Source organism: Aythya fuligula, chromosome 15 (assembly GCF_009819795.1).
Source record: "Aythya fuligula isolate bAytFul2 chromosome 15, bAytFul2.pri, whole genome shotgun sequence".
In the NCBI taxonomy this organism is placed as follows: Eukaryota; Metazoa; Chordata; class Aves; order Anseriformes; family Anatidae; genus Aythya; species Aythya fuligula.
Genome location: NC_045573.1, coordinates 8,209,327 through 8,222,871, shown reverse-complemented (window position 1 = coordinate 8,222,871; position 13,545 = coordinate 8,209,327). Strand labels below are relative to the sequence as shown.

The window sequence follows — 13,545 nt, the reverse complement described above, 5'->3', positions numbered from 1 at the left end:
AAGAAAAGCCATCTCTGATTTCTGAATACTTGGAGTCTCACTCGTCACTGCTGTGAACCACATCCTTACAAAATTAGATAACGGAAGCAGAGAATGCCAAGTCACAACTCCGTGTGTGTGGACCCATCTTAGTATCAGTATCAGTCTCACAGAACAGACTGGTATTTAACCACCCCAAAAAGCAATCAGTGATTGTAGCCATAGTCAGAAATAGATACATGGAGAACATCAAACAAGGACTGCTGGAGGACAAAGCAGCAGCAGAACAAATGTACCTTGATGTCCCAGCATCAGCTGTACTCTGCAGAGCTACCAGGGTAAGAGATGGCAGAAATGATACTCACAGAACTCCACCAGTAGGTACTTTGTTTCCTTCAATGCTCTGTCAAAGTTGCTCTTTTTCAGCAGGAGTACATTGTTTTCCTTTTTTATTCTGGGGAGCTTGACTTTCTTTATTTTTGTTTCATTTGGGCCTATGCTGTCTATAGCTGGGAAAGCTGTGAGAAGTAATAGTGGCAGAAAGAAAGACGGACGTGTCTTCATCTTGCTCTGCCTTTACTCAGTTACCAAAAAAGAAAGGAGTAAAGGAGCACTAAGCAGCAGTATTTGCTGCTCAAATGGCTGCTGTTGTATCAGCTAAACTAAGGGGCTGATAAGGTTGATAAGTCTACCACCAGGGGAGCCAACTGCACCTTTCCACTGGAAGCCTAATATAGTTAATTACTTCCTCATATCTAGTAGTGTTTGGAAAATCAACTGTGGAGACAATGGGTTTATTGTTTCTGTAAATAATCAGAACAAAAGCCTGGAGAGAAGGTGAGAGCACAGGAGGAAACAAGTGGATTCATAGTGCACCTCTCCAGTTAGACTCCCTGCTCCCCTTACCATTACCCACCACAGAGGTACAGACAAAACAGTAAGTGAGGTACCTAGGAAAGTATCTGGTGGCTGCTCCTCTGGTTAATATTTGGTTGTCTGTGGCACTTAGGGAGCTACTTACAGGTCCAATTCAGAGCATGCTGAAATTGGGGAAGAACTCACCTTGCTTTGTATATGTACTTTTAGTGGCTGTGAGGCTCCTGTCATGTCACGTTGCAGCTCAAGGAAAATGTCTACGTTGCAGGTTAAACCAGAGGATTTTGATATGGATTCTCATTTGTAGCCCATTGTCATGCAACATGAAGGGCTTGTGACCCAAATTAATTAGCTAACATCTGTAGAGTAAACTGAAGGTACCAAATGTACTATTTTATTCTTAGTATAGCTTTCATCTATGTTTATGAACTCTAAGGCCTCCTAAAAATACCTTATAAAAAGGTTAAGAAGGTACTATTTAGTAAGAAATTGTTATTTTTGAAAATATTTTCAAAAATATTTTCCAGCCTGTAATTGTATTCTGTATTCTGGCATTTGTTTCACTGGTGCGGGCAAGGACTGAGGTGACTTGAGGACAGGTTGGTCCAGATAAGTAGAACCAAATTAATTGTTAAAGAAGTTGCTCTCTGGAGAAAGTGTAAGTATAGCTTTGCTCTTTCATGCCCTTAGACTACAGGATGAAAAATTTGGTATGAGGAGAGGGTACTGCTAAGGGGAAGAAGGCTTCCTAATTGTGGTTGATTTGGTAAGTCTCCATTTTCTTGGTGATAGCAGATTGCTTCAGTTTAGGTTGTTTTCATTCCTGGTGTGAGTGGGGCTTGGTTTCAAGTGAACTTTGCGAATCTCAAAGGCTGTAATGCACCTTGAGACTTGTCCGATTAGCGCTTGTACAGGGTGCCTAATGAAATCAGGGAGCTGTGTACTCAGGCTGCTTTCAAGATAAGACTACACTAATACAGATACAGTAATCAGGTTCTAAAGGGAAAAAAAAAAACACACACACACACACACACACCAGGAAGATAAGAGTCTCCTTTTTGACTTTGTGGTTGTTTTCTCTTTGTAACAGAGAAAACATCAGTTATTCATCTTTTTTTTGAAGCTGTCTTCCAAGTAATGTCCTGGGAGGGTATAAAACATCTTCCAGAAGAGCAGGGGGAAACTAACAAGGCATGTTTAATCTGAACAGACCATGTTGTAAATTACCCCAGAACACAGCTTAAGGCTCCCAGAGCACACACAGGTAGTGTGACAAAGCCATTTGCTTGCAGAGTTGATTTTTCCCTGTCTGCCACTGAAACAAATAGCAATCGTATCAAATTTCTCCTGAAGACCTCCTACCAGGTAATAGGCACTAATTTGGAAAGGTCTTCTAACCTCCAGGAAGGAAACTGGAATAAGAGGAAGAGCACACACAAGTCCTACCAGGACACAGATTCCTAGAGTGGCAAGATCCTTAGGGATCTGACTAAACTCATAACAAGTTTAATCAGAAGATTTTGCATCCAGGAGTAAAGATCCAGTTTTCTAGACTTCCGAAGCTGGGCTTTAAATAACTGCAGTATCACCTGTTCTGCCTCTTCCAGATGAGCCTGCATGTTGTGTAGGCAAGACAAGAAGTGGTGGGATTTTCTTTGTGAGTATATTTTACAATGTATATATTTCTTGCAGGCGCACAATTGAGCTGAAGTGCAAAGCAAATGGAAATCTTTGGAATTTCATCTTTGCTTGCCTACTGTTTATTTTGTGTTTATTCTATACCCCCCAGAAAAAATAGAACTCACAAGGAAATATTCACCAGTTTCATTGATGTATGCTTTCGTATGGGGAATCGCCACCTAGTGTGTATTCAAGCCATAACATAGTTACATATACAAGTTCGAATCGGTGGGATAAAGTGTCCTTACTGTAACACATTTCCTAAGTTTTAGCAGTAGATCATTTCATTTCTGTGAGCAGTCAAAATGTAAAACTTCCAAGAATCGAGAGAGAAATTTAGAAAAGATCTGGCAAGTGAAATCTTATAGATGAGATACGAGATTCATTCATCAGCTGAAAAGGCAGAGGGCAGATTATAATTAAAAAAAAAAAAAAAAAAAAAAAACACAAAAAAACAATTACAGTCTCTGGAAAAGGAGGAATACTTATTTTAAGAATCAGTTAAAATAGTGGGGAAAGCAGGGAGGGCACACAAACAACCTATTTGTTCCAGCTGGTTTGGATTCATTTCTCCAACATCACAAACTCAACAGCATCCAATATCTGGCTGTTTTTAAATGTATTTTCTGTCATTGCAGATGACTGATCCCTGTTGGTGTTCATCTGATACTTATTTCTGCACTGTCTGCTAAACCATCATTTATCATGAGGTCATTTGTTAAATCCTGGATTCCTCAGTGCTTGCAGATTCTCAGGTCGCCTTGCAGATTATTCCATGGATGTAACAGGCTGCTTACATCTCAGATTATTTCGTACTATGACTCTGTAAACCAGTGTGAAAAGGAACTGCCAGAATATTTCAACTTTGCAAGTGATGTCTTGGATAAGTGGTCACAACTGGAAAAGGTAGTGTCTGTCTTCTTCTTCATAGACTTTGGAACAAATCTCAAATGATACAAATAAATTTGCGTTATGGATGCTGTATAATACTGCTGGAGAGTATGATGCAGTATTTTCTTTGTCAGAAATGTGGGTATCACTTTAAGAGACTGATGGCAAAGGATCATTTCCTTAGTCTGGAGTTATCTTGGATTAAAACTAAACCTTTTAAGGTTTGTCATTTATAATATATTCTGTTGCATTCTAGGATGGAAGACGACCAGCAAATCCAGCTTTTTGGTGGGTAAATGATGAAGGAGAAGAGGTGAAATGGAGCTTTGAAGAGTTGGGATTTCTGTCCAGGAAAACAGCTAATATACTTTCTGAGGCATGTGGCTTGCAGAGAGGAGACAGAATTATAGCAGTTCTGCCTCGTGTTCCTGAATGGTGGCTACTGAATGTGGCCTGTATGCGAACAGGTGAATAACCATATTGATTTCTTAGACACAGAAAGAACGAAAATAAATAAATGTGAAAAAATTGCTAAATTAATATTTAAAAAAATAAAGAAAAGTGAGCAGAAATTAGCTGCTCTGCCCTGTACAATTCTTTTATATAGGAAGAGAGTTGGCAGCACCCACACAAGAACCGAAACAGTGTTGTACTAGATACTGAATAGACACGGTTCAGTTAAATGGCATCCTCAGTTGAAGACAGTGGAGATTAAATGTTTACAACCTAAGGCCAGATTTGACCAGAGCCATTATCAGAATCAACAGTTTTAATGCACTAACTTATATGATTGCAGTGGTTTATAATTCAGTACAATATTTTTTCCTTTTTGGTGTTAGTTTCAAAAATTCTTCAGAAGAAGTTGAACCATTTCATTTTTAGTCTGCAAAACATCCATTATAAAACAATTCAGCATCAGCAGGGACACAATCAAGTATTTTTATATTGTTTGCTCCACGATTCTTGCAGGTTGCAGATGGGGCTGAGACTTAGGGAATCCAGTTCTTACTGTATCCAAGATTTTCTTAACTATGACATGGGAATATCATTCAGTAGCTCAGTGCTTCAGTTTCCTAGCTGTGAAATTTAGCAGACACATATGAAGGTGCAGGAAGACTGAAATCAATCATGTAGGTGTAGGTTATTGAAATTCTTGGGAAAAGGAGGTAGAGAAATCCAGAAAATTTGTTTTTCCCTCTAAAAACTTGAATTCAAGCACATTGTGCCCATTATCCAAACTCGCATTTATTCACATTAGAATACTAATCCATGCTTGACAGATGTGTTGACTGAGCTGTATGTGTAAACTACCTGACCTCAATCTGTTGAGGTCTATATACCATGTCAGAGATATTAATTCCTTATTGAAATGAACAATGGCTTTATGCCACATGTAAATATTATCCAAATGCTGGCCTTATACACTTCAGCGGATGGTAATTTCACAACTCCCTTCCTTAGTTACAGATCATGAAGGAAGTATTAAAAACAATCTAAATCTAGATCTTACTCATGAGATACACCTTTAATGTGCATGACACAAAACTCAACATCAGCGTTGCAGATTTTGGAGGTTGTTCAGAGACAGATGAGATCTGGCAGGTTGGGTCTATGCCAGGTCATTCCTTGACCACAAATTCACCCAACTGTGCCTTCAGAACGTGAGTTAAACTTTGTTCCTTGTTCTGAAAGAATAAGTTCTTGGCAAGTAACTCAGCTTTTCTGTGACTGGGGTCATGTTGTGTAAACATTGTAAAGATAAATGGTGAATTTTCTGAATTGCTTGTTGCTTTTTTTCCAGGAATTGTCTTTATTCCAGGAACATCCCAATTAACAGCCAAAGATATTTTATACCGACTCCAGGCTTCAGAGGCCAAGTGCATCGTTACTAGTGATACACTGGCACCTGCAGTGGAATCTGTCATGTCTGAATGCCATTTTCTGAAAACCAAATTAATTGTAGCCAAAGGGAGCCGAGACGGGTGGCTGAACCTCAAAGAACTCTTTGCGTGAGTACAGCTGTTTTATCAACATCTATGTGAAATAAAGGAAGCTGTGTTAGTCAGGTGATGACTCTGAGCTTTGGGATTCCAAAATACAGATGAGTTATATTTTTTCCATACCTCTGCCATCTCACTGTAATTACTTCGTTAAGTACAAATTCCTCCAGCATACTTTCTGGGAGCTGAACTCAAGTCTTTGAGCTTACTCAGCAACTTGCCAGCTTCTAAAATGTTTGTTTCCACCTGCAATCACAGCACAAATGCACAGAGTACTAATCCTGCAGTTGTTTGTGCTTGTCTTCTAGAGCCCAGCCTTATGTCTCTTTAATTCAATGAGATGATAACATTGCCATAACATCTGTTGGTGCCCCACTAATGTGGCATCGGTTATTTCTTCCCTTGACTGTCTTGATAGCCCAGACAGTCTGACAGTTCATCGGTATCTTGAACTTAAATGGTATAATACGTGTGTAAGACCACCTTGCCTGGCATCAGAGCCTGAATATGGCCCCCATTGACTTCAAAGTGGGAGACAGTATGTGTTGAGGCAGAAGTTATTTTTGCATCTACCTGTCCTACAAAAAGTGCTTTGAGAACCCTTGCAAAATAATTGTGTGCAGTCACTGGAATATGCTCTAGGTGCTCACGTTGTGAAAATTGTTATATACAGAGCAAACTTGTGATTAGCCAGATGTGCTCTCTAGCTCTTATGTGTGCTGCCTGATGCAACTATTTATTTTGTGAGATCATGTAGTTTGGGGCCAATCATTTTCCTGTTTATCTCCTAAACCTTAAAACGTAGTATTTCTTTCGTGGAATGTAATAGCTATTATGTACTATTTCTTCTGAAGGGTGACATCTGCTGACCATAAATGCGTCAAGACAAGAAGTCAAGACCCGATGCTGATCTATTTTACTAGTGGAAGTACAGGCTCTCCAAAGATGGTAGTACAGTCCCACGGCAGTTATGGCATCGGATTTGCAACCAGTGGCAGGTATAGCTTGTGGTTGCTCCCCGTGTACTGATTACATGATACAATCATTGATGGAAAACGGGACAGTAACAGTTACAGTAAATGTAGGCATTTTGTGAGCATAGGATCTTGCTTCTTCCTCACCTTCCCCTTCTCAGGGTAGAACACTGGTTATTAAAAACTTTTGTAGACTCAGTTGAGATCATCAAGCCATAGGGTTTTACCACTCACAGAGCTGACTGCAGAGTAGCAGTCAGGATAGCCTCCTTATAGCAAAACCAGATAAAGTTGAGTTCTTTAGTGTTATGTAAGCCTTCCCTGAGAACCAAAGGCCTTTGGACCATAGGATTGTATGTTTCAAGTCACAGTTCACTTGGAATCTGGCTTGGCAATGGTTTGCTTTCACTGAGCATCTTTCTCATTTGTACTTCCCAAGGTGTGAGAAATATTGTGAAAACCAAAAGATGCATTTCCTTAGGCATTCTCTGTTGAAAGTTGGTGGCATGAAGTCAACAGAAGTAATTTGTTTAAATTCCTAGAGAAATAATCTGCGATTTAGCTGATGTCTAACCCACAAGGTAAGGAAAGCGTGTTCCAAATGATCTGCTCAGCTTTTGAGCTTTTGGTCTGGATCCAGATTCTGCAACAAAGGCCAAGGATGTTTTTGCACTGTTCAGAAGAGAAACAGACACTTGAAATATTAAACAGGAGGAAACGAAGGGAAAAAATGTTTTAAGATTTTCTTAAATTCTTGCAAACTTTCTAAACAGCCCTACTTGGTGACACTTCATGTTCTAATGGAAGCCTCCTGTCATTTCCTTTAATTGTGCTGTGACTTGGACCTGAGTCTCTCACACTGTATGAAGCATTTTATTCCCCTCTGCTTTATCAGGTACTGGATGAACTTGACTCCCTCAGATATAATGTGGAATACCTCTGATACTGGCTGGGTAAAGGCAGCTTGGAGCAGTGTTTTTGCACCATGGATCAATGGATCATGTGTTTTTGTACACAGTTTGCCAGAGTTTAAACCAGCAGTTATTGCAGAGGTAAGCATAACACTTCTTTTGATGAAAGCATGGCTTATCTTTTAAATAAAGCTAATTTTTGTTGAGCTTTATTTCCATTTTGCATAAATGAAGCAAACAAGGTAGATTTCAGTGCATATGTACCAACTGCTCCATAGCATCAAGCATAGTACTTTCCACATTCCAAACAACTATCCTTCCCTTTGGTGCCTGGTAAGCTAGATGAGCAAGTGTTTTCCCTCCTGGTTAGGCCATGTGACAGGGCTACAGGGTGGAGGATATGTGGTGAAAGATGCAGGATAAAATTAACTGAAGATCACTGGTGTCCTGTCCAATACTTAGCCTAAAGCAAAGCTTGATTATGAACTTCTGGGTACTTAGGGAGAAGGGTGGGCATTAGCCAGTAAGAAGAGTTGGGTATGAACCTGAACTGGGGTTCTGCTATCCTAAATTTTATGTGAGTTGCCAGTGTGCCTACTCCTCCCCTCTGATTCACAAAACCAAACAGCTGGGCTGTTCTCAACATCAGCCTCGTGTGTGGAAGGGAGACCCAGACTGCCTCAGGAACAAACTTGGAAAAGCTTCATTCTTATTTGTTGTTTTCACTTTGCCTTGAGCCTAGGACAGCATTGCCTTGGGATGGAGGAAAGGATCTTAAATGGAACTACTAGCTACTCTCAGCAGTCATTCATTCGCGAGTGATTTTTGTTGGACAGAAAATACTATTTTTTTCTACAGCAGTGGCATTGACTGGTACAACCACTCCATGGTCAGGATGTCTCAGGCATTCACAGTTCTTTGTTGAATGTTGAATGTATCTGGCATTTGTAGGAGTTGCATTTTGCAAACATTTTAGCACATAAGTCATGTTAACATCACCTGACACAGAGTCAGACTCACCATTACATTTTATTTTCAGCAAGGTAACTTTCTTTTTTTTCTAGACTCTCTCAAGATACCCCATCACCACCTTTTGCACTGCCCCCACTGCCTACCGCATGCTTGTCCAACACTGTCTGAGCAGGTACTGCGCATCTGTTGCAAGGGTAGCAGAGAGGCTGGGATATAATGCTCTGACAGCTCTGGCTGTTTAGTGCCTTATGTTATTTTTTCAGATAAAGGAAAACTAATCAGCAAAAATTTGCTCTCAGAAGAGAAGGCTATGTTCTGAAACGTGAGAATATGTAGTCACACCTTCGGCCATTTAGGCTTCAGGAATGGGGTCTTGTTAAAAACAGCACAGAATAAATAAATTAGATGTATTGTAAGGTATCACTTCCTTTGAACTTATGGTTCACAGTTAAATTTAAGTCAACGAGGATTTCAGACAGCTCTGGATCAAGGAACTGTAGGAGTACAGTGAAGTTGTTCTATATACTTGAGAATGAAGTGATCATTTAGAGGACTTTCACATGCTGAGAGTTATTTGGCAGCAGTTGCTACTGGTTTTGTTACGCTGTAAAATATTCAGCTTATGAGAAGTAGTCAATGTGATTTGTAAGGAGTTTTCACACCTTTAGTGGTGTACTTACTCTTCTTGCACAGGACTTTCATCCTGAAAAAAGCCAGCCCTAATTTAGTAGAAAGCTCAGGCTCTGTGTTCCTATTTAGCCTTTCTTTTGCTTTAGAAAATTCTGGATTTGGTCTTAGGTATCGGGATTTAGCCACCTAATTCAGCTTTCCAAGAACACCTGACATGCTTGTTCAGATTGCTCTGGTCAGTTCTTTCAAGAAAACACCTTTGCTTGCTTTTTTTCCAACAAAACTTTGAAATCCTTTTTTGTCCTTAGCAATTCCCAGTGACACAGAGAGAAATCACATTGTCCTCAGTGGTAACATGACCAATCTAGGAGTTCAGTCCAGGAGCATGTAACAGGATGATTACTGTCATTTTCAAACTAGCTTGTAAAGTTTTAGTTATACTTTCTTTGAAAGTTGAGGGAAGCTGCCCAGGTAAAACCATTCACTGCTGTTATCAGAAATTAAGAAAATTATTTTATTTGCTATTTTTCTCAAGCTACAAGTTCATGAGTCTGAAACATTGTTTGTCTGGAGGGGAAGCACTCAATCCTGAAGTGATGGAGCAGTGGAAAATCCAAACAGGGCTGGATATCTATGAAGGCTATGGCCAGACTGAAACAGTACGTTCATTTTAATTCCTACAGTATGCCATTTCAAAGGTGACAGTACCCAAGGCACGATGTGCTTTGATAAATCAATGGAAAAGGTGAAAATAATGAACTTTTTAAAGGAAACTCCTTGCAAAAAGCATGCCAGAAGCTACATCAGATCAAATAACTTGAGCTTTTCGTCATCTTCACTTAAAAAGAAAAAATAAAAAGTAATTTGCTGTGGATATCACCTTGGCCCCTTTGAGCTTCTGATGGAAAGAATTAAATCAGTTCACATCCCAGACCATTCTGTAAGTGATCATAATGAAGCTATTATGAGTCAGATTTCAAGCATTCTCTCCTCTTATCCTTGAGATGGCCCCAAGTAAATTATCCCCTTATTGAAATAAGACGTGATCATCTTATATCTGCTGTCTTGCAAATTCAGGTGTTTGCGAGAAAATGCATTGGGGCAAATTTGAACATAAGCAATCACAGTCCACAGGGCTAACCATTCTTCCATATGATGGAGAACCACAGTGCTTTAGTCTTGATTCAGTCCTGGTTGTTACAAAGCCATGAAGAGGTCTAATGCAAGCTGATAAGAAAGCCTAGAAAATGCTGCAAGATTTATAATGTATGTTATATATGAATATATATGAATTATATGCATTCATAAGTAATATGAATACATATCTGTTATGCAGGTAACAATATGTGCCAATATGAAAGGAATGAAAATTAAACCTGGCTCTTTGGGAAAAGCTGTTCCCCCTTATGATGTGCAGGTATGTTGATACACTGCATCTGAGCTTAGTTGCAATTTGGGGTATGTGCATAAGGGGAATGCTGTCTGTGTCCTGGTCTGTCATTCACTAGTTTCAACACAAGTATTTCACAAAACTAGTCAAAGCAGTAATGGTAAGTCCTTACTGCAGATCATAGATGACCACGGAACTGTTGTGCCTGTCGGAAAAGAAGGCAACATCGCTATTCGAGTTCAACCTGAACGACCATTCTGTATGTTCTCTGAGTACTTGGTAAGTCTGACTTAGCCTCTCTGTGCCTGCTGAGAAGCTCGAGAGACCCAGGGCAAAGTTACCTTACTGAGGAGCAGAATTTCATCCAGCATCTTCACAGGGTCTGTCTAGGTTATGTGAGAGCTTTGATCAGTACATCTGATCAAGAACACACAGGCAAGATATAATTGCATCTTGCACCATGAAGCAGGAAGTACCTTGTTCCGGACCTGCATCTGTCTCTTAGCTTTATGGGCTTTATATTGAGTGCATCACTCCCTTCTCTTCCTTTCCACCCCTATCCTTGGATCAAGAATAATGAAGCAAATCCATAAAGGCTTCTCTAATATGCCAAGAGCTCAGGGAGGGTTTCCAAAGAGCACAAATACCTTACTCCTTAATATCACTAACATCTTCAATGTTTCATCAAGTCTTGTGTTGTCAAGTTGCTTTTTCTTATGTAGAAAAATAGGTAAGTGTAGTTAATGAAGTTTTTCTTGTAGGCCACCTCATCTGTGCTTTGGTCTTGAAGGTCAGGGGGTGAAAAGTTTCTGTTGACAGGAGACCATTGTGGAGACCCCCTGCAATAAAAAATCATTTCTCTGAAGAAAATCAAATACATATTTTAGCAAAATGCTGTGTTGGATGGGCATTTTGAAGGATCACATCCTTTTTTTCTAAAACAGATATATGCAAATGCCATCTCTCATGCATTGCTTGTTCAAAACTGCTAATTAAAGTGACTCTTTTTTTTAATTGAACACGTAAAATAACATTAAATATATTACTTTGAGTCTAACTAAAAAATAGCCTTGATCATTCTTAGCACTACTGCAAAGTGAATGAATTACATTCCATTAACTATCAGATACACTTTTCTTTTTTTGAAATGTTGGTTGTTGTCAGGATAATCCAGAGAAAACTGCTGCGTGCATGTCTGGAAACTTTTATGTCACTGGGGACAGAGGGATTATGGATGAGGAAGGATATGTCTGGTTTGTTGGAAGATCTGATGATATAATTAATTCTTCTGGGTAAGTCAGTTGCTTTTAGATTTGATTGTTTGCCTGGTAAGAATGTTCTGTTTTTTAGCACGAAATACAATATCAAAAGACCAGCTGAATGACTAACTCGCTATGGCTATCATATTTATGTTTTCTCCTAGGTATCGTATTGGTCCCTTTGAAGTTGAAAGTGCCTTAATACAGCACCCTGCAGTCATGGAGTCAGCTGTTGTCAGCAGTCCTGATCCAGTTCGAGGGGAGGTAAAAAGGAAAAAAAAATAAAAAAGATGTGGAAAGAAATATATTTTATTCTAAGCATGAAGTTCTCTATATATATGAGGCTTCCTTGGAATGAAAAAGTTGCAAATTTGAAATTAAAATGACTTTAAAAAAAATAAACAGTCCTTGACAGATCTCAGAATTTCAGCATTTTCCTCTCAAAAAGTTTGAGGTGGAAAAAATAATGTATTGTGACATCTTATTGTCTAAGAAATAGTATTAGGGATTTTACTCCTGTTTTGTCACTAAGCACATGGTAGCAGAGAGGTTTTTGTGTTTCAACATTCCAACATGGGTTTTTTTGAGGTGAAACTTTCAGCTGTTTTCTGTTCTAAAACTTCTGGAAAGTTTAGTAGTATATAAAATCAAGAAGAAGAAAAAAGTGGAGCAAAAAAACAAACAAACAAAAAGCCCTGTACTTCAGTTGGTGTCCTTTATTACAACTCATTCCATAATAAACAGCAATAGCCCAGGACATAGGAGATTAAGAACAACTTTCTTATATTTTGGTATTCAGCTTTAGCAACAAAAGTATCTCTTTATTCCTACATCTGGAAGTTAATGGAGTCCTTTAACTTTTGTGGTACAGGTAGTCAAAGCCTTCATTGTTTTGGCTCCTGCTTTTGTATCACATGATCCAGAAAAACTAACTCAAGATCTTCAGCAACATGTCAAAAAGGTGACTGCTCCTTACAAGTATCCAAGAAAGGTAAGTACACTACAAAAAGGTCTTCTAATTGTGTCAGGAACTGAACTGTTTTTGTCCATCCTCAGTTCCTTTTCAACTGCTGACTAACACTTTAAACATAGTTAGATAAAAAAAAATAAATTAGAGAGTCAGCTGTAGCCTTGGGTTTGCTGTTTTCACTAAAAGAGCCCAAAAGGAAGAAGTGGTTCCTTACCTTTATCAGGGACTAGTCGTACTTTCATGAATTACAAGATTTTCACAGTGATTCTGATGGACAAGGCATTCATTCTTACCAATTCTTTCCTTGAGCTCTGTTTAGACTCTGAGCCAAAGCAAAGTAGAAATTCCTGCTGGCATCAAAGGAGTTGAAAAACAACAATAATTTGCTTTCATAATAGCTGAAGCACACACACCTTCAGGACTGTGGTTCTTGCCCCTGCAAGTACTGCCTGTGCAGCCCAGCTAAGATGTGTAGTAAGGAATTTCACCATCCCACCCCCAAGCTGTGCAGCTTCCCAGCTTTTTACTCTATCCATAATATTGGTATGTCTTTCCTTGCATCTCAAAGATTAATTAGAATTTGTTTGGCTAAAAGTGAGTATGCATTTTTGTCATTCAGGTGGAGTTTGTTCAGGCTCTGCCAAAGACAGCTACTGGGAAAATCCAGAGAAAGGTTCTAAGGAACAAAGAGTGGGGAAAAGCATAAGATTGATGGAAATGGAGGAGGAGAGGAAATTTCCATCATCCATACCAGTCATAGCTGTGTTTGGACTTGGCATGTTATCATGACCCAGAGCACTAAGAGATTGTATGGAAGAACAAGCTACAGGGGACAAAAAGTTGGTAACATTCATGTGACTTGAGGACATGTGATATTAGAACCACTTTTACCATTGACCCACAATTTTTCAAATGGAAGAAGATGCAAGTAATTGTGAATGAAGCATGAAAGAGACAAGGGAGAGATTGAAGAGTGTACAAAAGTTTTTTGTTTTTTTTTACTGGAATTAATA

The 13,545-nt window shown here is 39.1% G+C and overlaps 2 protein-coding genes across 5 annotated transcripts in view; one reads left to right on the top strand and one right to left on the bottom strand.

Annotated features, from left to right (window-relative positions):
• Positions 1 to 543, bottom strand: part of PDILT (protein disulfide isomerase like, testis expressed) — a 26,456-nt gene extending 25,913 nt beyond the window's left edge. Inside the window, exon 1 of the mRNA XM_032198004.1 lies at positions 345 to 543. Within this exon, the coding sequence (XP_032053895.1) occupies positions 345 to 543 (199 nt within the window). The remainder of the gene's footprint in view (positions 1 to 344) is intronic.
• Positions 1 to 13,545, top strand: part of LOC116495491 (acyl-coenzyme A synthetase ACSM4, mitochondrial-like) — a 17,032-nt gene extending 3,487 nt beyond the window's left edge. Inside the window, exons 1-14 of one of the 4 annotated variants that reach the window (XM_032198000.1) lie at positions 1,508 to 1,621; positions 3,174 to 3,441; positions 3,683 to 3,893; positions 5,228 to 5,435; positions 6,281 to 6,424; positions 7,296 to 7,452; positions 8,376 to 8,455; positions 9,449 to 9,572; positions 10,250 to 10,330; positions 10,481 to 10,582; positions 11,468 to 11,595; positions 11,727 to 11,826; positions 12,434 to 12,553; positions 13,152 to 13,545. In XM_032198000.1, coding sequence (XP_032053891.1) covers positions 3,241 to 3,441; positions 3,683 to 3,893; positions 5,228 to 5,435; positions 6,281 to 6,424; positions 7,296 to 7,452; positions 8,376 to 8,455; positions 9,449 to 9,572; positions 10,250 to 10,330; positions 10,481 to 10,582; positions 11,468 to 11,595; positions 11,727 to 11,826; positions 12,434 to 12,553; positions 13,152 to 13,238 — 1,743 coding nt within the window. In that variant the 5' untranslated portion in view covers positions 1,508 to 1,621; positions 3,174 to 3,240 and the 3' untranslated portion in view covers positions 13,239 to 13,545. Of the gene's footprint in view, positions 1 to 1,507; positions 1,622 to 3,173; positions 3,442 to 3,682; positions 3,894 to 5,227; positions 5,436 to 6,280; positions 6,425 to 7,295; positions 7,453 to 8,375; positions 8,456 to 9,448; positions 9,573 to 10,249; positions 10,331 to 10,480; positions 10,583 to 11,467; positions 11,596 to 11,726; positions 11,827 to 12,433; positions 12,808 to 13,151 lie in introns of those variants that run through there. The other 3 variants (XM_032198001.1, XM_032198002.1, XM_032198003.1) reach the window with 3 other exon arrangements.